We start from the raw sequence: 26,853 nt of genomic DNA on the forward strand, positions 1-26,853 counted from the left end.
TTAAAGTAAAAAAAAATCATTTAAACCTTTTTAAATCATTTGCAATGTTTCCTGACAATTTGAAAAAAAAAAAAAAAGAATCAATATTTAACATGTACTTTTTATTTAATAATTTATTTATATTTATTTAAATATAGAAATAATGTTATTATATATAATAACTTCTCCATAATATGATTTTATTTTATTTTTATCATATTTTTACAGTATATTATTTTAAATTTGAAGATTAAATTTTATATAATTATTTATACTAATATTAGTTTAAATATATATATATATATATATTCATTTAATTAATTTTATTAACTATTATTTATTTTGGAAAGGTCTACTGTTAATCTAGATCGTTTGGGAGGAATGAAAAGGAGGAAAGACACTTCCCAACACAAAAGGAAACCTAACTGCATAGGTTGCAGCAATTTCACTCCCAACTCATAAACGTCATTGATGTAAACCCAAGTTGGATTCACAACAAACAAGACATATCACAAGCAAGTAAACAAAGAGACAATTATCCTTAACTGACAGTAGTCGACACTACCTTTCACCAAAAAAAGGCTAACCTTGTGTATTCATTCTACTTTTAAGATCCACTACACTAGAACATAATATACCTCAAAGTCAAGAATGGTTTATCGCATGTTCTGCACATTTAGCAAAATCAAGCTAAAATCTATCCACACGCCTCATACTTATCACAGTACATACAATGAACAACACCATATGGCTAAAAATAGATAGCTCTGACAAACATTTATACAACCCCTAGATCAAGTTTCATTGTGACCTCTTCCCTACTAGCAAGAATGAATAACTTCCGCACACCTCCAATCTAAATGCTTGGTGCTCACAGGCTGAAAGAGTGCAACTGGACATTGTTATTTGATAGCCGATAAACTATACATAACACTAAATCAATTATCAAAAAAATTTCTCTTAATTGTTTAAGAACACACAAAGAGAGAACAAGATAGCACTCTTTCTGCAGAAGAAGAGGGTAAATTCTTGTGGAAAAGCAGTTTAAAGACTCATAAACCGGGAGGGAAATTGTTAATCTGTCCTTGTTCCAACTTCTCTTGGTTGTCAACTTTGTAAACCATTCTAATACGCATGGCCAGGGGTTTCTGAAATGGAAGAAGGAATAATTAACAATGATAATTCCAGTCATGATGTGGTTATCTGGAAGTTAAAGGAATGCAAATTATAAAATTCTAGGCTAAAGTTGCCAAAGAAACTAATTTAGAACATCGTTTTACATGTACGCAATAAGGAACTACGACCGCCACAAATTGTTGACTATCACACTTAATTTACCAGGTAGAAAACTTCACAAATTACATTTGATCTTTCTAATGGTGAACCATGCCATCAGAAATTTGGGGAGTTGGATAAATTCAACAAATAACAAACTCAGTCTCCTTTAGTCTAAGACCAACTTAAATATTGTTCATATAGTATTTGAGTTTGTAGCACATTACTATTTATTTACATGTCACTCTGATTATTCCATTAGCCTTTCAGATAATCTATTATCTCACATCCCTTTGAATTTGAACACAAACTTACAATGGCTCACGTGTTAATTTTGCAGCTTAACTTAGTCTAGATATACACTTTACATAATTGATTTAATTAAATTATATTATCATGAAATATAGATCTAAAGAAAATTCAGATGAGATAGCTCTCGAACATCTGGAGCTCATGTACCTGTCCATGCTGACTATTAGTAACAGTAACTGTTTGTGTAATTGTCCCATTGCCATTGGCCGGAAGATGATTGCTGCTGGCTGGGTCCAAATGTAGCTGGATAAACTGTAGAGTATATAAATGTTAGCTCATAATGAGTCTTCAATTTGCAGGTTAGAATTCACAAATCACCAAAAGCACAAACAAGTATTAGGGACCTACCAAAGGCAATTAAAGATGAAAAGCATAGCACAAACAAAACTTAAACTGAGACATTCATGAATGAAAATGATTGCATACACAGTCCAGCACTATATACCTGCATAGATACAATCAAACCTAAACAAGCATTTAAAATCTTCACCTAAATTGTTAAAAGTGATTTCGTATCTCAAATATTATTATACAGTCATCATTGATTCGTCTATATATTGAATGCTTTAAAGTTACAAATTACCGTGTACACAACTGAGAGACATATAAGTAAATTCATGTCTGAAGGAAAATACCACCTTCCAACTATTATTTCTTAGTCTAACATCAGTTTCGAGCACAACAATTTCCAGAAGACAACCTATCAAGATCTTAAGTGAGACAAGTTCTTTATATGTTTAAATGGACAAAAAGCATGCTTAAGAATGCTAAGAGTCCTAGATCACCTCTATGTCAACAACTCTAATAAATTAATGTCGATAACGAATGCTCTTTTGAAAAACAAAAAGAAAAAGAAAAGTACCTGAAAGAAAGCAAACATGACAATGTTATATAAGCATACATACAACTAATATATGCTGAGATACCTTTGGCACTGCTGCTTGAAAAACAAAATCTGTATAAGAATCAGATGACAAATTCATAAATGTTGCATGGATTTCAGTAACTTGTGGTTTTTCAGGATGCTTTTTGAAACTGAACATGATCTTCAAGGTGCTGCTCTGGAAAGCAGTGATAGATGGATAAAGAGGACTTTGATCTCCTGTTCAAGAATAAAAGTAGCATTACCATAATTTTCATTGCTCTAATAACAATACTAATAAACAAGCAAATTTACCTGCAACAGATCCATTTGATGGTAACACATCCAACAAATCCAGTACTTGAACAGTGGTAGGAGTAGGTTTAGTTGTTGGTGCAAATCCTAAAATAATATCCAGGGTGGTTAAACAAGAATACAAATATGTACAATTATGGTGTATGATTCAGTATTTGAATACTTAGTCAACTGTTACCTTGGTTGGAAGAAACAGTTTCTGGTGAAATATCACTTTGAACAGGTGTTCCAATAGATAACAGATCCATAAGAATATCAGTACCCCCTGATGGAGCAATGCCTTAAAAAAGAAAAAATCCAATCAATATTCCTCCAATTTAACGACAAGCCCAAAAGAATTTAAAGTTCAAAGACGCACAAAAAAAACTGTTAGTATGTAACTGTGGCACATCCATACTACCAAACACATGCCACAATTTTGTCAGAATACTTGAAATACAATTATTTTCTAGATATTTCCTGGACTTTTTCTTAATGGATCTTGATTGATTAATGATAGGAAACATGGTACTTGCCAACTGATATTTCATTCCAACCAAATACCGTCACAAACCAAACAGCTTGGTATTCCCTATTATATGACTTTTCTATTATTTCCTTCATTGGTACTGGATAATACAAATCAATATGTCACTTACAGGTTGGAACTAGTGTTGGATAGATATTTAAAACTTTGCTTGCCTTAAAAGAATGGTGTTTACTTAAAGCAATTGCATATCTAATATAAGGAACATATACAACCAAAATTTGATTTCTTGGTATGGACATCATATTATATCCTATCCAGGGGTTAATTGTATCTGTGTATCTGTGTATATGTGACATCTTTGTCGTCATATTAATTTCCATATCCGTTCTTCAATGTTATATATATATATATATATATATATATAAGGTAGCAATTATCACAAATATTTGAAGCTTTACACAGTTACACCTTGATTAATGTTTATATAGAAAGAGCAAAATAATGTCATAGTACTGTTTTTGCTTAAGCTATTTGGTTTGTACACTGGAGTGCAACAGAATGGGACTTCTTTTCCCGACCTCAGCCTGAAGACTAAGGGAACCAAAGGCTCCAAGGCATCCATTAGCTAAGCCCTTGCCACACTAGTACATGTTGCAACTTGTACAGACTGAGGTTGAGCAGCAAGAACAATCAGAATATATGATATTCATCCCTAGACAAAGTAACAGGACATATATGTCAATGCTAGCATTTGGCATTGTCTCTATCTCTTTTGTACTTAAGGTTGTGAGAGAGGTGACCTGAGAGTAAGATAACTTTCATGATGTATGGTTCTAGCACCATAATTGTCTCATAATGATATATGCCATATCTTATGCTAAAAATGTGAACAAACTTGGCATTCATGGTGAAAGTTCGGTCATCTTTGCTTGATGCAACTTGCATTTTTGTCATCTAGGTTCAGTCTTGAAGACAGCTTGATCATTTGTCCTTGACTTTTTTGGGGGGGATGACTATTGAGTGACTCAGATCTAATAAAGAATTTGATAACAAATCTGCAATTCATACACAAATGGTTCACAAGCAATCAGTGATTTGCAAAACGAAAAAAAAAATCAGTGGTTTGCAACTGATTCAAACTACACAGTGCATTGTTTAGTAATAATTCCATGTGCTAGTGGTGGCTTTAGACTTTGGCATTTAGAATAACATTGATGGATCTCGACTCTGGCATGCTTTTTCCAACATACGAAAGATAGAGGCATATACTGATAACAAAACATTCTTTAGTTATCTAACTTCTTAAAATTAGCTGTATGAATCATTTGTAAGCATTATCTAATTTCTTATTTTCTCCAAACACGAAGTGCCTCTAAAAGCAATTGTCGGGAAAGGCGAACCTAATTGGTAGTTGTCAAAATTGTCAATAATGTATAAGAAAAACAATTTGTCATTAACAAATAGCAAAATGGAGGTTAAACTAATCCAAGCAAATTGCCAATAGGAATTCAGCCTAAACATGTATATTTACTCTATAGAAGTATGGAACTTATATATGGAAGAAACTAAAACCTGAGGATGATGAATTTGTCAAGTCAATGCCCAACAGGTCATGCAAAAAATCCTTAGAGGTTGAAGTAGGAACCAGAGTATCATCAGAACTCAAATCAAGTAAATCGACCAAGGGAGCAGCAGGTGGCTTTGCGACACCATTTGGAAGCGTAACTGAAGTTCCAGCTAAAGACATTTGGCTAGATTTAACAGCTACAATGTTTTCTTGTGAAGAGTTAGCTTTCTTCACCATATAAGCTGACTCATCCAGAACAGGCATTCGCTCAACCAAAGAAGATCTGCATATGCACCAAAGTTTCCAAAATTAAAGCAACTCCAAGAATGAATTGTTCACTTTCTGAAATTAAAGTTTCAGAATAAGATTTTTGAGAAACAGTGGTTGTTACGGAACTAATTCCTCACTTTATGTTGTCATGTCTCTGGATTATAGAGTTGAATTCAATTGCTCTTTGTTGCAATTCAAGCACAATACTTCCTTTATGCACTGTGATAATCTCTTTTATCCTCCTGAGCAATTAATTGAGAACATGGTCAATGCCAGGAATCCTATAATATCATAATGTAGATAGATCAAGTAAAATAATTAAGATCATGGAAGGAAAAGTACCAGTCTAGAACACAATTCAGATGACAACTAGCCCTTTCTTCACTCAGTAATATCAACACAATTTTCATAGAGTAGTGATACCAGAACTAATAAATTCAATTGCTAATAGTTTGGAGAAAGTAGGCATAATAATCTTCAATGATATGAAAAATTAACATATATTAAAAAGCCTCATAATATACATAGAACTGTAAAATATGCAGTAAGGAAAATTGGGTAGGAAAACTAAAACATGTTTAATGAGATTAATAATGGAAAAAGAAAGATCCTTCTCACTAAGAAACAAGAAAAGCATTATAGTGCAAAACTGTTACTTATATATTGACATGTACTTAATTCAAACAATTGATTGGCATACATGATATATGTGACTGCATGCACCAAGACCAACTATGAAACTATTAAGCTCTCACCTTAGACATTCTGACACATCTGGCAGATATACCTTCTTACAGGTCAAGGTAGGTGCAGACAGTTCCTCAAAGATTCTGCCTTGTTTGGACTTAATAATGTACTTTTAGAGTTAGCATCTTTTGCAGGTACACAATATATGAGCAATGATACCATTGAAGCTAGCAAACACTGCATTGATGTGACATTCTTTTATTTTTCTTCTTTTTGTTCCCTTTTACCTATTTTCTTTCTAGGGAGGCAGATGCCTATAACATAGCATGTTAAACAAGCAAATTTGAAATACCCACGAAATAGCAGTACTTCAACTAGACGAGAGAAGGTGAATCAAGCAAACCTATCTTTCTTCAGTTTACGGGTTCATTATTTTGTAAAATGTATTAGTAAAAAGGGGGTGATTTTCTGGAAAGCCCTAAAATTTGGGTTTTTCTTGGATAGCACCCCTCATTTCCAAAATGCTTCTAGAGAGCTCCTACTTTTTAAAATGATAAAAATGTCCCCCACATGTTGAAGCTTTAATTTTTTAATTTCCCACCATAATCCAAACCAATCAAACTAGTTTGGTATTAAACCAAACTGGCTACGGTATTTTTGAATAGGGTTTCAGTATTTTTTATTCAACTGAACCAGCTACCGTGTTCTTTAATAGGGCTATAGTGTTTTTTTTTTTGCTAGTGAACTCAATATAGTATAGCCCTATTCAAAAAATACTGTAATTCAATCTTGATTAATTCAAATTCTCATAAATATTAATTATTAATCTTATTATATGTATTAAGGTTTCATAAAATATTTTACTTGAGAGTTCTTAAGTGATTTTGAATGAAAATTGAGACAAATTTAAGATGACCTAAATTTAGGCCTATAATATTTATTTTATTTCTTAAAATAATGATTATAAAAGAACATTCTCAATTAGAAAGTTTTTAATGGACTTACAAATAAAAAATATTGTAACTCAATTTTTTAACTAATTAAAATTTTCACTAACAATAAATATCAACTGTACTTTAGGTTTGGAGGTATATTAGAATTTGAATGATTTCAGATGAAAATTATAAAGGCCTTGATATATTTCAAAATAAATCATGATAAAATTTTATTTTTCCCACTTTGTGTTAAATTTAGGTCTAAATATTTTATAAAAATCTTATAACATTTATAATTATTTATTATGAAAATTGATATAAAAAATTATAAGATATTATCCAGTTATAGTATTTTTTTATGGAGTTAACTTTTATTCAGTAATTAAACACATTATAGCCCTATTCACATTTTAATTTTTATTCAGTAATTAAACACATTATAACCCTATTCACATTAAAAGTAAAAATAATGTAACTCTATACAAAAATGCTTTAATGGACTGATTTGTATTTTTGATGGAAAATACATTTTCAAAGGTATTTTAATCTTTTATAAGGGGACTGAGTTTCCTTTGAGAAATATAAAAATGGGGAGTGTGATTCGGGAAAACTCAAAACCTTGGACTTTATCTGGGAAATCACAACGGTAAAATTGCATTTTCCCAAAAAGAAAAGCATATAATATTTAACATTAAATGCAAAGACATATAGGGTAATTTACATACAACAACATGGAACAGTAACTATTCACAAACATCAAGTCAGAAAAAAGATATATAATATTTGTTAGTTGACAAAGATTTCTTGTAATAAAATGAAATTGGAATATGTAAGCCAAGGTGCACCAAGATATTTAACTTTCATTGCTTCCCTAAACAAATAACAATCAGATGCGGGAAAATTGTAACAGGAAATGATATGTCTACCATATGCAGATGTAATAAGCTGGAAAAGAAATGTCTACCATATGCAGATGTAATAAGCAATGGATTATGTGTTTTTCTTACAAGTAAATTACAGGAGAATATGTTTGCATTCTGAAGTTCTGAACAATCAGACGAATAGAAAAAAAAAGGGAATGGGGTAGGAATCTACAATAATAACAACAACAAGCTATAAAGTCCCAACTATTTGTGGCTATATGAATCTTTTCAATATCTTAGTTAAATCAATAGTGTTTACATCTCTATTATAGTTTCTTATAAAGTCTTTTTAGTGCTCTCTCTACCTCTCAAACCAATAATACTAAGAGTTAAATCAAAATATTTACTTAGAATATATTCTTGCTTATTTTATTCTTTGTTAGAGTTGCATCTAATTGTTCAAAAATATTATAATTTATTTTCTATTTTTTCTAGTATCCCCACATATCCATCTCGACATCATCATATAAGAAACACAATTTTTTTATAACTGTTGCTACTTAAATACCCAAAACACAAATCAATAAAACAATTGATTTAATAACTATCTTGTAAAATTTTCCTTTAATGTAAAAGATACCAAGAGTATAAATGATTATCTTTTTATTTTCATCCTTTGTGATCTAACATTACCTAAATTATTGATCTTTTTCTAACTTTAGCAATTTGAAAAATACCATTTTCCCCATTCTTAGTATCAAGGATTGAAATTTCGTACCGTACCAGAATTTCGAGATTTGCTCAGTACGGTACAATATTGTATACCGAGCAGAATATTTTGGTATACCGCTCGGTATATATATATATATATAAGAGGTAAACCGCTCGGTATACCTCTCTTCTCCCCACGCGGGGCAACGTCACCGAGGCGACGCCGCCTCTCTTCTCGGGCGACGTCGTAGAAAAAAAAGAAAAATTTACGATGTTGCCCAAGGCAAGGTCGTAGGAAAAAAAAATTACGACATCGTCGAGAAAAAAAAAATTCGCTAAGGCGTCGCCTCTCTTCGCCCCGTGGCACCGATACTCTTCTCCCAACGCACAAATGAGAAGTTGCCGCAGAGGAGGAGAGAGACGTCGATCTCAGGTTGTTTTTTTTTCCCTTATTTCTTTCTTTCCCTTCTGTCTCTTCTTTCACCTTCTCCCTCTTTCTTCTCCCTTAGTCACCATCGACTCCCTCTTTCTTCTCCATCGGTCACCGACGACGATAACGACCTCAATCAACGATACCGCTCGGTAGCAGACGATTTGTGTACCGGTCTGCTGACGGACCAATACATACTACCCGGTACAGATGATATCATTCAGTATTGCAAACCTTGCTTAGTACCTAGATTATTACAAAATATTATCGTGGGCTTTATATCTTGTCATCCTTATAACTCTTTTTGCATCTTTTCCGGTTGCAATATATCATTATTATTCTCCTCACTTTTACAAGTTAGTCATTAAGTAAGATCTTTCAGTAGTAATTGCTTTTTGAACTTCTTGGTGTCATCACCAACTCTCTCTTAGCCTCAACCTTTACATTCTCCAAGAATCTCTTTCATAGCAATTGCTTTCTAAACAGCCAGTATAAAATTGTATCAGATCTTGTGAACAGAGGAAAAGCCTAGAAGCTAATAAATTAGTCTGATGCTATGTTATAACTAATAGGAGACATAGAGCACATATACACAAATAAAGATACAGATACGTAAAAGAAATTTGCAGCAGCCTAAATTGTTAGTTTAGAAGTTCTTTAGAAAAAGAAAGCTTGTAAAAAGTAATAACCATTTAATTTTAAAAAATAAGACAGTTGATTGACTCGATAACTGTGCTGTTAAACTTATCAGATACAGCAACATGAACTTTGACTGAACTCATGCTCACAAGATTGAACTAAGGCTTGTAAAAGTAAAAAAAATGATGCAATAAAATGCATCGAAGAACATACTCTGAAGTTGGGGGAAAACGTGAGGAGAGCTTCAGAAGAGCAATCAAGGACATTGATCTAGTTGTAATATCTGCTGAATGACCTGTTAAACATGCCTCCAAAACATCCACGGTATCAGATTCTGTTACCTGCAACAATGTATCAAGCAGGGAGTGCCTACAAAAGGATTAGAAAGAAGACAATGTAGAGCATCCTTACAGAAAGGTACAAGGAATGGCTCATTAATTCTAAACATCAAATATTAATGGGAAAGTCTGATAAAAGCAGCATATAGAGCATACTTAAATAACTATTAGTTAAATGAAAACCAAACTATACACATAAGAGCGAGAAGAAAATGTGAAGTTCAGAAAACCCAACTTTGTATGTTCATGTGTTTGTAAAGTTTGCTTGGCTGAAATAGGAGTGTCAATCGCACCAAACATGTTTTAGGATTTTGGAAGATAACAAAGCAACAACTTGATAAATTGCAAGTCAACAACTTGGTCAATTTCAGGCTAAGTAACAGGAGAGATGCTACAGCTGTTAGTAAACAAAGAAATGAAAATCGTGCACTTACGGTCAACGGTTCCTCAACTTCCAACACCCCAACATTACCAACCAGCATCTCGCCATATTCTCCAATGCACCATACCACTACTCGAACTAAACTTACCTAGAAAATATATCCAAGGCTACTATAAATAATAATAAAATCTAAATATTATAAATCTTCAATATCAACAGATTAGTCTTTACCTGTTCAAATGATGTTTGGACTGCCTTGTACAGTGACCTTACAGAGTATCCTTGAAGATCAGGTGCATTACTTATTGCAACTATAAGAGCATGCCACACATCATCTTTCACGTAGCTCCCTGCCTAAACATTATAGGTCATTTAGAAAGACAAAGGCTATAAAGACATTCTTAAGTAGTAGCTAAAGAAATTTAATGTAAATGTCAGAATAGGATCTTTAAAGAAAAACATATAGCAACAGTTGTCATAAAACTTCAACCATCCAAGATATCTAGTAAAAAGCAAGGACATTCATCAGATATATTCAGGCATTTGTCAAGTTTTGCATTATCAAAGAAATAAAAAATTAAAATAGTTATGGCTCTATTTTGATGTATTAACATACTACTTATCTTCAAAAATAACAAATTTAAAGCTCTCTCATCTAACAATAAATCTAAATAGTCAGCCTGAAAATAAGGAGAACCTTAAACTGCCAGCTAATTAGCCAGAGAACTCTTGGTTGCATAGATTGAACCATATGACAGACAATAAATTCCAAAAACCAAATAGAATTAAATTGAAATACACTCTTGATACAGCATATTCAGACTAGAATAGTTTTTTTTTTCAGACTAGGAATAGTATTGCTGTCACCACAACAGTATCAGATCAGAGTCATTGTCCTCCCATCTTGTCTGGCCTGTTAGGTCGGCACCACGGACCGTAGCACATGTTCTCTCAACACTGTGTGTACTCAAACCTTAAATTCCATGGCACGTGTTGGTGTACCATTTGTCAGTATGCCAACCCATATCAGACCTGTAGTGCTCCGGCCCAGGACCGGTATGAATTTTAGTATCCTCAAACCATGTTCAGAGAACTATGAATTTTATGAATTTGACAGGAGCCTCATGCACTAGGTCAACCGGTTTTTATGATGAACCTAATAAATTTGAATGCAAATATTGTATGATGGCAACTGTTTGCAAGCATAGTTGTTTTCAGCAGAATGAGATGTAAATTACTGCTTAGAAACCATTACAATACTGACTGTGAACCAGAACATTAAAAGATGATATCTGAATCTCTTACTTTCTTTATGTGGTCTTCAGGAAGAAAGTTCTTAATTAAGAGTGCCTGCTTTTGATAGTCCACTCCATATATTATGTGATCTGTGAAATCCAAAAGGACTTAGAACATAAATCTTCAATTAGGTCGATGCAGCAGACAGATCATAGATGTGTTATACATTTCTAAACTTTCACATATCCTCAGATGCTTAAATTATTGAACCCATTTCACCAATTGAACAAGTGGGTCTATCAGATTGGGTCACAACAGCAAGTGCGATGTCTAATCACAAACAAAAGTGGAAGGCATTCTGTTATTATATAATAATGCAGTTGGAACTTCAAAGAGCCATGAAGTAGATGACATTTGGAATGATAACTTTAATAGAAACAATCTGGCAAACATCAATCAAAAGTAAATATCTGCACCTTTGCAAGTTCTAAAAGAATAGAAAGCAATTCAATGAACTACTTCATTACATACCAGAGATAAAACCTTTAGCATCTGATCAATATACCATTTCTTTTCTTGAGAAAACCTATAGAAGTAAAAGCACAAGTCATAATTAGGACTTTAAACAGGTTATAGTCCATAGGCTTTTAATGTATTTGATGGTCACAAAAGATGCAGGATTGCTGTAACCAAATTTTGCCAATTTCATATAGCGTAAACCTGACTGCAAAATTTGGTTAAAATAAATATGTGATTTGGAGTGTGCAGTTCATTTATAACAAAATAGGCATGGCAAGAAGAGTAAATCAGTCAAAGTAAGACATGGAAAAGCAAGACTATGGATGAAAATACTGCAAAAATTGGAGAAACTGTTGAAAATGTCTTATTTTGGTATAAAAGGTAGATTGACAAAATTACATAAATAAATTGATAAAGAATTACAAATTAGAACAATGCTAATGAATTTCTAATAATAAATGGCATACCTACGCTTGCATTGATATTCAGATACATTCCAACATGAACCAACAACAATGGTTCCAAAATGATAAATTGCACAATTCAGTCAAATAACGTGGCTGATCTTTCATCGTTCAATTAATATTCTTCTGAACTGATGCTAAAAGTGAAAACTTGAAAGCAAGTAAGCATTCATGCTATGGTTAAAAAAAGGGGTTCAGAATTGTGCATGATTGATGAAGGAAAATTTAGACATCATTCACATCTGTATATGGCTAAGTTTAATTTAAAACTGTCATTTTCCACTTACTTTTCAATGATTGAACAAATTTTGGCAGTTAGATCTCCCTTAAAATCTTGATCGCTCACTTCGAGATAATCAATAAGTTCTTTTGTCAAAGGCTTAGCATTTGTGTCATTGACTAACAGAAAAACAAGTTCAAGAGCCCTCTTCCTGATTGAGGCATCAGAATCCTGAAAGATGTATAAATAAACAAAGTTACTGATTCTAATCAGAAAGCACAGTCTATTTAGCCATGAATACCATTAACAATAAGCAGTATCAATGAGCTTTAGCTCCATCTACAGTGAAAAGAAAAGACAAAAGAGTAATATGCAAGTTATTTCAAGAGCTAAATAAACATGGAAGATAGTGATGAGTCTGATGACCACAAACTTAAGCACCTGATGGACAATAAAACTAGAGAAAACAAATGTAAGTAATTCCGTTATATGTATATGTATATGAATATGTATATGTATATGTATATGTATATGTATATGTATATGTATATGTATATGTATATGTATATGTATATATATATATATATATATATTTATTTATTTATTTATTTATAATTTATATACATATATATGTATGTATGTTGTATGTATGTATGTATATATATTCTCCTTACATTGACATGGAAGATGTATAAACACAATTAATAAGCCTTATTTGCAGTGAAGAAAATTACTTCATGAAGATAGTAGAAGAGAGCCATATGAATTCTGATGATGAAGAAAATGAACTAAAGGCACACCAATAACATATACCATTTATCAATAGGAAGAACAGCAAAATCACAGAAAACATTCAAATTGTTCCACAGTGCAATTCTTACAGGAAAGCATCTACTTCAAATACTACCTCAGCCATCTAATTTGCCAAAAGTAAGTTCATTCTAAAGCAAAGAAATATAGTGTATGACTGTATGGTACCTTGACACATTCTAGAATTGTTGTTCTGTGCCTCTGCACTGCTTGAGAATCTACTGCAATGGCTTTCATAAGCATGTTCAAGGCAACATATCTGAACCAAAATAAAAGAAAAAAGATATCAAGACAACAGTAACTATATTTTGATTTAATAAGGATGGAAATGAAAAAGAACACCCAAATCATGGTTTTCTTATAGCCCCTGTCCCTTTACAGATCACCATGTAGCATGGCATGAATTGTAATGGCTTCAAATGCCAGTACTGTTGGCATGCAATTGCATGGCCAAGATGGAAGCCAAACTTCAGAGCTCTAGTTGGATGCTTTTGGAACTTTGTAATACATTAAAATTGGCAAGGAAGTTCTTTCTTTTCTAAAATTCACCATATTGTTTTGCTAGGAACTCTACTATAAGCTTTTTTGAAAAACCTGTATTTTATGCAAGTCCTTTCTACCAATAGTTTCTACATCTTGATCTGTCAAACACAATTAGACTGATTATCAAAAATGCATGTTTCATATTCATTTTAATTGATGTAAGTTTAATGTACCTAACAATTATCAATTTGAGTTGGAGACAAGATTCGTAATTTCGTACCGTACCGGAGTATCAAGTTCAACTCAGTACAGTATGGTACGGTACGAGTATCGAGTATACTGAGTGGTACGCTCTAGCGTATCGCTCGGTGTGTATGTGGTGTGTGTGTGTGTGTGTGTGTGTGTATATATATAGGGTTTTCAATTTCGATGTATACCGCCCAATACGAACGGTACGTACCGGTTCGAGAGGATATCGGTACGCAGATCGTCCTCTACCAGGCAGTACTAGTGTTTTGACCGGTACCGAAACGTATCGACTAGTACCGCCCCAAATTTCGATCGTTACCGAGGCATACCGATTGGTACGCCCTGGCATAGTAGGTGACGGTATTCGATGGACCATCGGTACGCCCTGGCGTACCGATGGTATATATGGTACGTCAGTACCGAGCAGAGCTCAATACGCCGATGTGGACCAGTATTCAAAACCTTGTGTGTGTGTATACATATATTAAAAAATATATGGACCAGTATTCAAAACCAGTATTAAAAAATAAAAAAGGGGCAACGTCGTCAAGGTGACGTCGTGTCGTTTCTTCTCCCCGCGAAGCCTTGGCGACGTCGCCGAGGTTTCTTCTCCCCACGCCAAGACTTCTTCCCCCCGCACAGATTAGGAGAAGTTGCTGACGACGTCGAGGTCTCCCCGACATCACCAAGGTTTCTTCTCCCCACGTCGAGGCTTCTTCTCTCCGTGCTGATTAGGAGAAGTAACCAATGACATCGAGGCCTCGTCGCCTCAAACGAGGAGGCGACATCTCATCTGCAACGTCCTACGAGGTACGGCGACGACAGATCGAGATCGTCGAGGGAGAGCCACGTCGCATCTCCAGGTTCTCCCTTTTCTTCTCCCTCTTCTTCCTTCTCCCTTGGCTAATGCCACCCGGTAGCAAGTGGCGATGATTGAAATCGACCGTCATCGACCGATTTTGGGTGGTAATGGGGCGAAAACAGCCCCAGTCGACAGAACTGCCTAGTAGCTGGCGGTCCGTGTACCGATCTGCTAGCGGACCCCTGTATGGATGGTATCTTTTCCCTTTGCATCAATCACAAAGCTTAAACTATCTCCACACAAAAACCATATTTCCTCTCTTGCCAAAAGTTGATCAACTCATAGCAAAAAAAAAAAGGCTCAAGCATAACTAGAAATTTTTTAAAACCTCCAGAGTAATGCTTTTGAACCACATGCATCTCTAGTGACTAGAATACCCTTTTGAACGAAGGTACAAGCAAATTCAAGGCATTACTTAAAGCAATATAATGTCCAACTTCAAGCACAAACCATGCAAATCTCAATCTAAAACTTCATTATAAGCATGTGCATGAAGGATGTATTCACTCTCTTCAAGAAGACCAATTATTACATATGGAAACTTTGACAACCAAACAGTTAAAAGTTCAGCAAAACATAGCATATAATGACTCCTTCAAAAAAATTTCTAAAAAATTACTGAAAAAAAAATTACCTGATGTTGTTGTCACGATTTGACAAGAATCTACCCAAGATATTGATTGCAAGAACACGCAGACCACTGGTCGCTTCTATACCCATAATAGTTTCAACACATTCATATAGAATAGCATTCCCAGCATTTTTGTTTGATTCAGTTTTTGAAGCAATCTATTAAAAGAATTCAGCAGATAATAATCAGGTACAGTTTTGACAATACATAGCGCTTGATAGCACAAGTAACCACCCCTGATCATGGATTCATGGTTCAATCAAAAGAATAACTTAACAAACAATGCCTTTCAGACAATTAAAAGTATGGATTGAAACAAGTAAAATGCTTACAAGATGAACTGATGTTATGGATTACAATGAGTAAAAGGTCTTATAAAAATGCATTAATAAATGCAATATAAGTTAAACCAATAGTTGTCCTTATGCCCTTCAGGTTCTTAATTCGCATGCTCCAGACCACAGAAAATAAAGGCTTGACTTTACCCCTTTAACAGATGAATTTTGTTCAACATCAATGAATACTAATAACAAGATATTCACATTAGAAATCCAAAATCTTTGCAAATACTTTTTGTATATCTTCCATTTATTATCAAGGTAAATACAATCACCGTCAACCATTTAGATTACTAGACTACATGCATAATAATAGAATGGATAACTCTGGAAGTTGCTACTTTAAAACAAGCCACTTATGAAAAGTAATTTAAGTGTTTATGGTAAAACGAAAGAAAAGAAAAACATTTGAAGACTACAAATTATTGCATTATGGATTACAGATTCCATAAGGAATCATTCTAGACGAGAAACAAAAGTCCACTGGCGAAAGGAGATCATATCTCTCGTGCATTGATTTCTGCACAACTACATATTTACTAAATACCTATACAAATACCAACTTTCAGGCTTTATTTAAATGCACATATGTTAACTGGACTTGATGATAATGATAAATTTGTACAAATTCAAGGAGAAAGAAAGAGGTTTCCTCTTCACATGCTACTTGTATTTTCATAAGCTTTGTCAAACGTCTTTTGATCTTTTTATTACTGTTGTAACATATAAAATTATGAAACTATTCCCAGTGTCTTTGTTTATAAGCTTCAGCCAGATATACCTTTGAATTTTGCCTAACTGGATTTGAGTTTGAAAAGAAGACATGAAAAGGATGATACAGCAAGTGCTAATATAGAAATCCGGAAGCGACTAAAGTTTACGACAAAATTTAACCAGCAAAACAGATATATTTTCCATTAGTTATCAGAAAAATAATTTAAAATTAAAAAACTGCATATAGAAAAAAATTATTGTGATCCAAGAATTATAGATTCAGAATATAACTTAAATGCTAACCATAAATATTATTTTCCATTTCCCTGTATCAATCAAAGGATGCTTGGAATTAATTAAATGTAATATATTTCAGTATGACCTGGATCAGTGGACATAGTGTCAAGTTTTACAAAAGATCTCTTAGTTTTCCATATCTATAATTATGGAAACCTTATTTTTCGGGGAAACATAAGAACAACACAAAGGGAAGAAGGTTTTTGATATCTACATGGCTGAGCAAGACTTCTGTTATATCCTTAGCTAATATTCTTACACTCTGAGAAATAAACTTTTCGAACACACATTCATATATATGAATATGGATTTGTATGTACAAATGTGTTGTGCATGTACAGATCTTTATAAAATCATACTTAGAAATTTGGACATAAACTCGGATATAACATACTTGGATATGCATATATGTCTTGTTTTATATCCCTAGCAGGTTCCCTATACAAGGTATTGTATGTATTATACAAACATGTATCCCTTAAAGCAAAAAGGTTGGGTTATCAGTTTCTCAGAAACTATAGCAAAGCAAGATTCTTCAAAATTTTAAAGCAAGTCGATAGTATAAGAAAAACTGACCTGAGCAAGAATATCATTCATATATTCACTGGTATCTGCATCTCCCTGGCCCAACATTCGCATCAGCCTAAGCACTTGGATGTGTAAGAAAGGATCTGTAATCCCAGCAATGTCATACTCAGGTGCATACGAACTATTTGAGACATCCTTCAATATCCGAATCAATCCCTCTGTGCAGTTCTATAATTAAGATGGAAACTAATTTATGGTATGCACTGCATTAAGCAACTACAAGCCTAACAGTCATATGCTGAATCCAGAAAACATATCAACCAAAATAAGTATATAGCATGATGCAAATCTTGGCAAAAGAAACACTACAACTTTCAGATGAATTATTGAAAAAGAGTGTTAAACTACTCGACATCTGCCGAATATCAAAAACTGAAACTCACATGATCTACAGTATCTTGTAAAGACATATTGCTAAAACATGGTACAATGTCATAAACAAGAACTTGAGCACAGAAAGCCAAATATGAGACACTATCTCCTTGAATTTTTTTAGATCTAGTAACATATATCAACTTAGGTTCTGAAACTGGATTATGAACAAAATCCTAATAGTTGGCCACATACTATTGAAACTTGACTTTTGGAATTTTTAAATTAATTAGATAAATGCCAAGCTTCATGAAATACCAAAGTAGATGGATGATAGAACAGATGATGACATAGAATGCATGTTATTCATGTCAATAAGGTGCACAATGAAGATTACACATGTTGCCAATTGTTGCCATAACTTCTCACGACCTTGCACCCATAAAAATATGATTAAATCTGTTGCGTTGGAAAACAGAAGTGGGGCCTATCCTTAATCTTGAGTGGAGATCATGAAGAAAAAAGGCAGCTTCTGCCTAGAACCGTTTACAAATTCACCAATTTTTGAAATTAAATTTAGACTGCAAAAAAGATGGATCCACTGTTTTCTTAGATTTCTTGCGGTTTTTTTTTTTGGTTATCATGATCTTTTATTGTTAGGTTCTTGAGTAATATTTTATGTACAATGGTACTTAGAAATCTTACATTTAGGTCTTTTTTAAATTACGAGTCTGTGTTTACCATATGATCAGTTTTATTTTAAATTTTTAATCTACCTAATCTGTCTGTAGCATACAACCATAGTGAAAATAATTGTACGAAGAGTTTCCAAATCAAACCCAAGCCTATAAGAATATAAAAGAGGAGCTATGTAGGACTTCCATGAAGCTCAAGGTAGTTAGACAAAAGAAAATATCCCATTTGCAATTTCCATCAGTATCTCACGTTATGTTTTTCTTAGCTTTGAAAAAAAGGACTGCATATATGAAGCACCAAATATGAATTTAATTGACAGTCCATGCCAGCAGCAGAAGCTCCCTGCCACACTAACTTGGAACCAAGGTCTGCCGTACCGAAGCATACCGCCCGTACCGGGCGGTACGTACCGGTATGCGGACCGCCCACTACCGGGCGGTACGCCCCAAAAACCCCATATCGGGCGATACGAGGCAAAATCGGGCGGTAACGGTCGAAATTTCGACCGTTACCGCCCGACACCACTCGATAACGGTCGATTTCGACTGCTACCGTCCGACACCACTCGGTAATGGTCGAAATCGACCGTTACCACACAGTAGCAGTGCTACAGTGTTCCAACGGTCAATTTGACCGTTGGAGCTTTTTCTCCTCCTATTTAAACCATTCTTCTCTCCCCTATTTCATTATACTCTCTTAAACTCTCTCTCAAACTTTCTTTTTCTCTCCTAAACTCTATAAAACAACGATTTGTGAATTCAATCGAGGCTAATTTGGGAAGATTAAGAGGAAGAACTTTCTAATCAAGAGATATGTATTCTTTTTTTTTAATTAGAGAGTAATTAAGACTATCGTAACTTTTCTAATCAAGAGGTATGTATTCGTTTTCTAATCAAGAAGTATGTATTTGTTACTTGACAACACTAACCTAACCTTTTTTTTCTAATTTTCAGATATTTTGGAGGGATAAATCGATAAAATCAGGTGTACCGCTCGGTACATCTCGGTATACCGGTCGGTACACCCGTACCGTACCATACCGAGCCCGGGTCGAAACTCCGGTACGGTACGGTATGGCGGACCTTGCTTGGAACAAGGCCCAACAGAAGTTGTACTGGCACATTTCTCACAACCACCATGCTGTCAAACTTAAAACATGTTACTGAATCAACGCAATCCCCAACCTAACTACATTATCAAGTATATTCTATTGACCAGTATTAGCTTTAGAAATTTCAAAATATTAGATACAATGATTGACTACAAGAATGTTGTAAAATGAAGAATAAGAACCAGAAAAAGAGGATCAGATACAGATGTATTAAAATCACAGACAAAGCAAAACATCTACCGGATAATGAATGGTATTAGGTACCTTTCGCAGATGCTTGTTGGCATCTGCACTGACTTTACATAGATCTGTACAAAGCTGAATTCCAGCTATTAAAACTCCATGGTGCTTTTCCTTCAACAACGAAGCTGCAGGACTTAAAAAGTTTTCTGCCAAGTCTGGAACTTTTCTAATAATCCTGATCGAGCATAAGGCAGCCTAGAAAACCAGAAACCACATTCAGTTCAAGAATGAATAATGTTTTTGAAAAGGAAAAAAATAAAAGAAGATTGTTGCATCGATCAAAACCATATGTATTCAAACTAAAGTCTAAACACATCTCACACACATCCAACTACAAAGAAAATAGATGAGACTATTCATAACTACAGGAAACAGAGAAAAATCAGATACAAGAAAATGAACTCATCTACTTGACAGCAAAAGGGAAAAGAGAAAGCTAAACCACATAACAAAATTGATGCAAAAACAAAATGTGTATGATGGAGATACATCCTGCTTTCGTTGATCACATGCTTTAAGCCAAAATCACCATACGATGTAATAAGAATATAAGGGTTGATATTCACATTTAGAGGATGATCCTTGACAATATGGCAAGGTTATTCTTTTGCAACCTTAGTAAACATGTTCAGATCTTGAAATCATCCTCTTACTCTTACTTGCAGGTGTACAAATGTGTACAGTAATCCTTCCTAGTGAAGTCACCAGGCTTGCGCACTTGCCTATGTGCCAAGGCGAAGCGTGGCCCAAGCACCCGCCTATTGGGCTAGGCGGGCAACTTCAATCAAGCGCGGCCAAGGTGAAGCGTTAGGCAGGCCAAGCGCCCACCTGGTTCAACCCATGCTAGGTTGAGCCTGACTCGAACCAAAACGCAAAACCAATCACTCTCTAGTTCAATTGAACCAGGTAATCTCATGCTCGAACACCTCGAATGCCCCCACACAAACTGTGCCCTAAACGCAGATTTAAGTCTTTCCCCAATGTTTCTGCACAGCGATGGACTTCCTACCATTGATGAACAATGACAACAATGACATCTTCCTCCAACAGCAGCAATGACGTCTTCGTCCAACGGCATTAGCGATGTCTTCCTCTAGCAACAGCGGTGACGTCTTCCCCCAGTCACAACGACGACGACTTCCTTCAGCGACAACATCAACTTCTTCTTCAGAGACTATAACTCTCTCTTTCTCCAACTCCCTCCTCCCTCCTACCTCTACACCATTCACTGATGGATGCTTAACAGATATTATCGTGCATCGTGAACTACCAAATTATAATCTTTCTTCAAGAAGAATTATGACACCTAAGTTTAGTCATGCATAAAATGTAAGATAGTAAGAGAATAATTGAATTGAGTTGTAGGGCAAGAATGAGTCTGTTCTCATTAACCAGACTTAAGTATTTTGGACCAGTGACTCAGATTCATGATGATGGGTCCAATCAAGATCATATGGTGGATGAGGTTAGATGAGGTTAGAGGTCCATCACAACATATAGAGCAACCACTGACTTGGATATGCAAAGGAGATAGTGACAATTAAATTTAATCTTACATCAGATGTGAGAACACAATTGAATTAAATTATAGGGACAGATTGAGTCTAATGTCATTAATATAAACTTAAGTATTTTGGATCAAAGGTTTGGACTCGTTAAACTAACTCTAGTCAAAACAAAAATATTCCAAATCTAGCCAAATTCTGACAAGCTCTCGATTTTGTTTGCTAAAAGAATTAGTCATAAATACCAAGGATTGAAATATCATACCGTACCGAAGTTTCGACATTCTCTCAGTACGATACGGTATCCGCTCGGTATACCGTTCGGTATATATATAAGTAAAAAAAAAATTTCGGCGACATCGCCTCTCTTCTCCCCAGGCGGCAAGGCGACGTCGTAGAAAAATGAGGTGACATCATATATATATATATATATATATCATACCGTCCGGTAGTGAGCAGTCTACGTACCGGTTTACTATCGGACCAGTATGTACCGCCCGATATCAATCAAAACTATATACCTTGATAAATACAAAGTTTCCATTTAAAACTGAATATGTAACTGAAACAAAATATTCTAGCTGCACATAACCTTCTTCCCATCTTTTTAAAATCTAGGCAGTGATATATAAAACATTTAAAAACTAAACCTGCAACAAAAACTAATCAAAACTCAAGGATTTGGATATTAGCTTTTTTATTTTTGAATGTCCCAACTTTCTGGAGATGATATCTAAAGAAAAGGAGGAAGCTCCATTTGGCTACCTATTTTGTAGATAAGAGGGCTCTTTATTCCATGTAAATTCAAAAGCACAAAAGTTGATAACTGGATATGCTTTAACTGACCAGGACTTCTTCGAGAGAATATTTTGACTGATTATTTTTTGTTGTTCTATCTAATAAGGATGAACTGAAATTAGAAAACAAGTAAATTACCAATCTCACTCTCTAGGGCATTCACCTACAGGTTCAATTGCTTTCTATACAACCTAAAAGGTATTAGTATATGAACAGCATGCAAGCAGCCATGCAAACATTAAAAATATGAGAAACACATTTCACGGAGGTACAGATTTTATATTGAAAACCAGAAAGAATAAACCAAGAGGAAAATAACAATTTCAAACCTTCTAGCTCACGAAACTAAGATATTAAAATAACATAAAGTCACATCCAGAAGTTATGTAATTCGAGAGAAACTCTTCAAAAGACAAAAAAAAAACCTTCTTTTTAATATTTGGGTCTTTAGTTAGTAGTAATCTTTCTACTTCTGCTGCTAGATCGCTTGCCATTTCTGCAGAACATATATTTCCCAAAGCACAAAGTGCTAGACCCACAATGTACTGGTTTGTATGATTGAGATCTCTGCACATATAGAGGATATCCAAAGTTATAACAAGAGTATATGTTTAGATGACAATGTCGTCAGGACAGAGATATTAAAATTTTCAAAAAATTAGGAAGATCAAGTTATTGCATACTGTTTCAAGGAATTTGTAACCAGCATAAGAACTTCCTGTCTCTCATCAAGAAGAAGCATAAGGCCCAGATAACCAATTCGTTTCTCAGGGAACCCAGCTGAAGCTATCAGTTTGAGACATTCCATTTGACCAAAATGAGTTGGATAACCAAGCATGTGAATGAACATGAGTTTTGCGATGTTACGATGTCTATAATCTTGATCATTTTCACTAATAGCAGAACGTATAGCTGCACATTCTTTTCTCACAACAGCACGTTCTTCTGCAGCAGTTTTGCAGGCACGTATGGCCCGAATCATATCCCTGAAATCAAAGTTTAGTAATAACATGCTGACTTATCCAAAGTTAACTGAAAAAAGAAGAGGAAAAACTCATGATACAGAGCCAAAATCCCATCTCAATCTACTCAACTAAGCTCAATTACTAAAGGAAAAAAATAAGATTTAGAAGCACAGCCATTTAAAAACATTTGCAATGTCCGTGTCTTATGTCATGTCCGTCTTGGTCACACACACTTGCTGGATACTCTCAGACATATCTTAGATACTTCGAAACATATTAGAATTCGAAATACCTACAGTTGATGCATACACAAGATGCTTAAATCATCCACCTAAAACTTCTAAAAAATTACATGTAGGCAACATAAAGATTTTTTGGGGATTTAACTTTCGGCATATGGTAAATGGTTTTTATAATGGTTGATATCAAGGTATACTAAACTGACCAGTTCGGTACAGTTCAGCCCGTTTTTACTGGTCCAACCACCGATCAGTACATGGATCAGGCCAAACCGGTGGTCCATATTATATATACCCTAGGGTTCCAGCACCTTATTCCTCACGCCTATGAGGAGGACCACAGGGCCACTGTTCACATGGATGCCACCCCCGCCGCTCGCATGGATGCCGGTGGCCCACATCGCCACTTGCTGCCTGCCACCCACCTCCTCCTCCTCTCCTCCTCTTCCTCTTCCACTGCCTCCCCTTCTTCCTTCTCCCATTACCTCCTCTTTTTCCTTCTTTCTTCCTCTTCCTCGTCATCTTACTTCTTCCTCTTCCTCCTCATCTTCCTCCCCCCTCCTAAATGGATCATAGTACATTCCGGCATACTGACACACAGAATGTCGGAACGGGCTAGAACCATACCAATCCAGCCATGGACCAACACAGGTCCGCTAACCGAAATTGCAGACCTTTGTTGATAACTTGATATAATATACAAATTCAATGATTGTAGATTATCCAAATTGTATATTACACAAAACATCTAACTAAAGAAATACATATACATATATAAACGATAGCTACTATGTGATGTTTCCAGGTCGTATTGTGTCATAGTTTTCAAATATTTGTCATATTGGCATATCAGCATATTGTCATATACATGCCCCATGTCCTTGTCTATGCTTCATATCTAGGCAGTTTCTGTATCTTGTATAGTAAAGGAAGTTATGTTTATGCAAGCAACATAAGAATCACTTTATTGCATGAACCAGACAAGAAAATTTGCAGATATATCGGCAAACAATCTTAAGATGGATTTCCTCTAACAATATGAATACAGAAACTGTACATGAAAATGGTAAATGGCACATTTATTAAACAAAATCTGACAATGCTCACAAAGAAAAGAAAGTACAGAGTTAATTACGAAACCAAGGAGTTATCAGAGTAAACTAGGCAAATATTGTCAAAATCTGAAAATAATCATATTGATACTGGTGTTTACTAGATGAGTAGCTAAATTTGTTTTAGGCTGATTATCATAAACGATTGCATTTAGGCTTGTCCTTAGAAGCTACATGTTCTCTAAGAGAGATTAAATTTAAGTTTTCCTTTGTCATTGCTGCTACAAATTAATTGTTATTTGTTGGGATTCAGCAGCATGCTTATCAAAGTGGGGGAAAAGAAAAGGGCAATACATGTTGTGATGAATATGATGCTTCATTTTTTATTATTACAAAGAATGATTTGTATTTGTAGCATATCTATTTAATACTATATAGATTTTTAATTGATAGGGAGTCCTATTTGGTACTACATAGTTTTTAATTGAAGGGACTCTCATACCCTACATCTTTCTATATCCTAACCACTAATATGAATATCAAGATATTAAATTAGGCATCACAGTTTTAAGATTAGAAGTTGTATTTAATGTCCCTTCATTCCATCATCAAGCTAATCCTTAGACCGCTTATGATAATTCACTCATGAATAAGAACATCAAGGCCAACTTATAAAGAACAGTCCCACATGTAAGCTCATGCAGTAGAAACATCTTAACATGGATCCCCTTAGATAATTGAATTAAGAATCACGAAATAGAGACAACCATATCAAAATAACCCCTCTTTTTTCTTTAACAAGATATCTCTTTCTCGTTTGCTTTCAGGTATTTTACACATGATGCCAGTGATCAACTTTATCAGGCTTTACAATAGCACTAAGAAATGTAACATCAATCATGTCTTCACCATAACTAGTGCTTCATCTTCCACCAGGTTCACACCCTTGTCTTGTCAATTCTGTTATGTCCTAACCGATGCATCTTTTTTTTTCAATTTGCTTTTAGTATTGTTGAATGCTAAAGGGTATATAACATTATATGCAACATAAAATATTCATTTTTAAAAAACCCTGAAAGGCAAAATTTATTGTCATTTTCATTGTCTTGAATTCTGAAAAAATTGATAAGAAATTTGAAGGTTTATTCCTCTGGTAACCTTGATGAAATTCATGCCATAGACAAGTCAAACTACCAAATGGAATTAATAGTTACAGCATGAGCCCTACGTTTAACGTAGCATTGAACTCCAGCACCAATTCTTAAATTTTGCCTCAGACTTAAAGATGTCTTTTGTGCTCCTGTGGTTACTTTAATAATTTGACAGGAATCTACGACTGATAAGACCTAAAATATATGTACCAGTGCTTTTTAATATAATTTATGGAATGATAATGACAACAAAATTTGTTGTATATGTTAATCTTGTGTCACAAACCAGGAACCAAGATGATGGTGATAACTAGAATGTGTGTTCTTGAATTCTGTGATATAAAGAACAAGTTCTTATCGATCCCACAACATTCAATCACATTTCACCTAGTGTGATCGACCATTGCCAACCTTCAAATACGACAATGAAAATTCTGGACCCACAAATTAACGATCACAACCAAGAACCCCAAAGCAAAACGTTCACCAACTTATTACGACCAAGATCGCAAGATTTTTCCACCAAGAAGGCAAGAACGACAGAAAATGCGAATCTGATCAACAGGCAGCCCTGCCAGACTCTTCTTGCTAATAGAACGAAACCGAGCTAATCCGAGCAAATTAGCGTCTCATTGGGGACGAAGCAGATGTAAGGACAAGGGCGCCGACGAAAGAATTAAGGGTCTGATCTACGGTAAAGGGGGAAAAGGTTGCAGCTCACCTCAACCGCGTCCCCGAGGAGAAGGGGTTCATGGCTATGGCCGAGGCGAGGGCTTCCGGAACTCAACCTTCGGCTCCGGAACACGCAAGAGAAGCTAGATCCCCGAGAGGGCGAAGCAGGGCAGGCAAAGATCGAGATCTGAGTGACGGAATCTTGACTCCAGTGATCCAAGAAGAGAGAGAGAATGATAGAGGAGGGGAAGGGTTAGATCTGAGTGAGCGAGCAATTTTATTCTGCGAGGTTACCTTATTTTCCTTCTTCTTCCGTAAACGGTCTCCGAGAACTGAACGCCATGAACCGGACCGGTTTCACCCTCCCGGATGCGAGAGAGTAGCCGGTCCACCGGTCGACGAAATCGATCCGGCCGGACCTAGAAGCCAATGGGCGACTGGATCGGTGGCACGTGACACGTGTACTCCGTGATATGGGAATGATCATGATGCACCAAAAGCTTAAATCTAATGATTTCTCTATGTTTCATATTAATGTCAAAATACATGATAATTCAAAATTATATCTAATCAGCTCATAATTATTTTAATTTGCACACTCTCTCTTAATATTCATACTAATATCAACTGTGTTATAAAAATGAAGTTATTTTTTTTATCATGG

At 34.9% G+C, this 26,853-nt stretch overlaps 1 protein-coding gene across 1 annotated transcript; it reads right to left on the reverse strand.

Moving 5' to 3' along the window:
* Nucleotides 1-708: 708 nt before the first annotated feature.
* Nucleotides 709-26,474, reverse strand: LOC135634166 (AP-1 complex subunit gamma-2-like). The gene is made up of 19 exons (XM_065144432.1): nucleotides 26,239-26,474; nucleotides 22,794-23,096; nucleotides 22,536-22,677; nucleotides 19,829-20,002; nucleotides 17,434-17,613; nucleotides 15,512-15,666; nucleotides 13,452-13,542; nucleotides 12,541-12,704; nucleotides 11,802-11,856; nucleotides 10,266-10,388; nucleotides 10,087-10,182; nucleotides 9,528-9,655; nucleotides 5,187-5,291; nucleotides 4,785-5,062; nucleotides 2,922-3,023; nucleotides 2,744-2,830; nucleotides 2,493-2,668; nucleotides 1,714-1,818; nucleotides 709-1,127 (listed from the first exon to the last, which is right to left on the reverse strand). The coding sequence occupies exons 1-19, from the start codon at nucleotides 26,268-26,270 to the stop codon at nucleotides 1,032-1,034; spliced, it is 2,592 nt and encodes an 863-aa protein (XP_065000504.1). The 5' UTR covers nucleotides 26,271-26,474; the 3' UTR covers nucleotides 709-1,031.
* Between the last annotated feature and the right edge of the window lie 379 nt (nucleotides 26,475-26,853).

Source organism: Musa acuminata, chromosome BXJ3-3 (assembly GCF_036884655.1).
Source record: "Musa acuminata AAA Group cultivar baxijiao chromosome BXJ3-3, Cavendish_Baxijiao_AAA, whole genome shotgun sequence".
Classification (NCBI taxonomy): domain Eukaryota; kingdom Viridiplantae; phylum Streptophyta; class Magnoliopsida; order Zingiberales; family Musaceae; genus Musa; species Musa acuminata.

Coding starts and splice junctions, on each gene's coding strand:
- LOC135634166 (XM_065144432.1), bottom strand. CDS start 26,270: ATGAACCCCTTCTCCTCGGGGACGCGGTTGAG. Junction 23,097..26,238: donor TCCTCGGGGACGCGGTTGAG/GTGAGCTGCAAC, acceptor CTTTGATTTCAG/GGATATGATTCGGGCCATAC. Junction 1,128..1,713: donor CTAATAGTCAGCATGGACAG/GTACATGAGCTC, acceptor CTTCCATTTCAG/AAACCCCTGGCCATGCGTAT.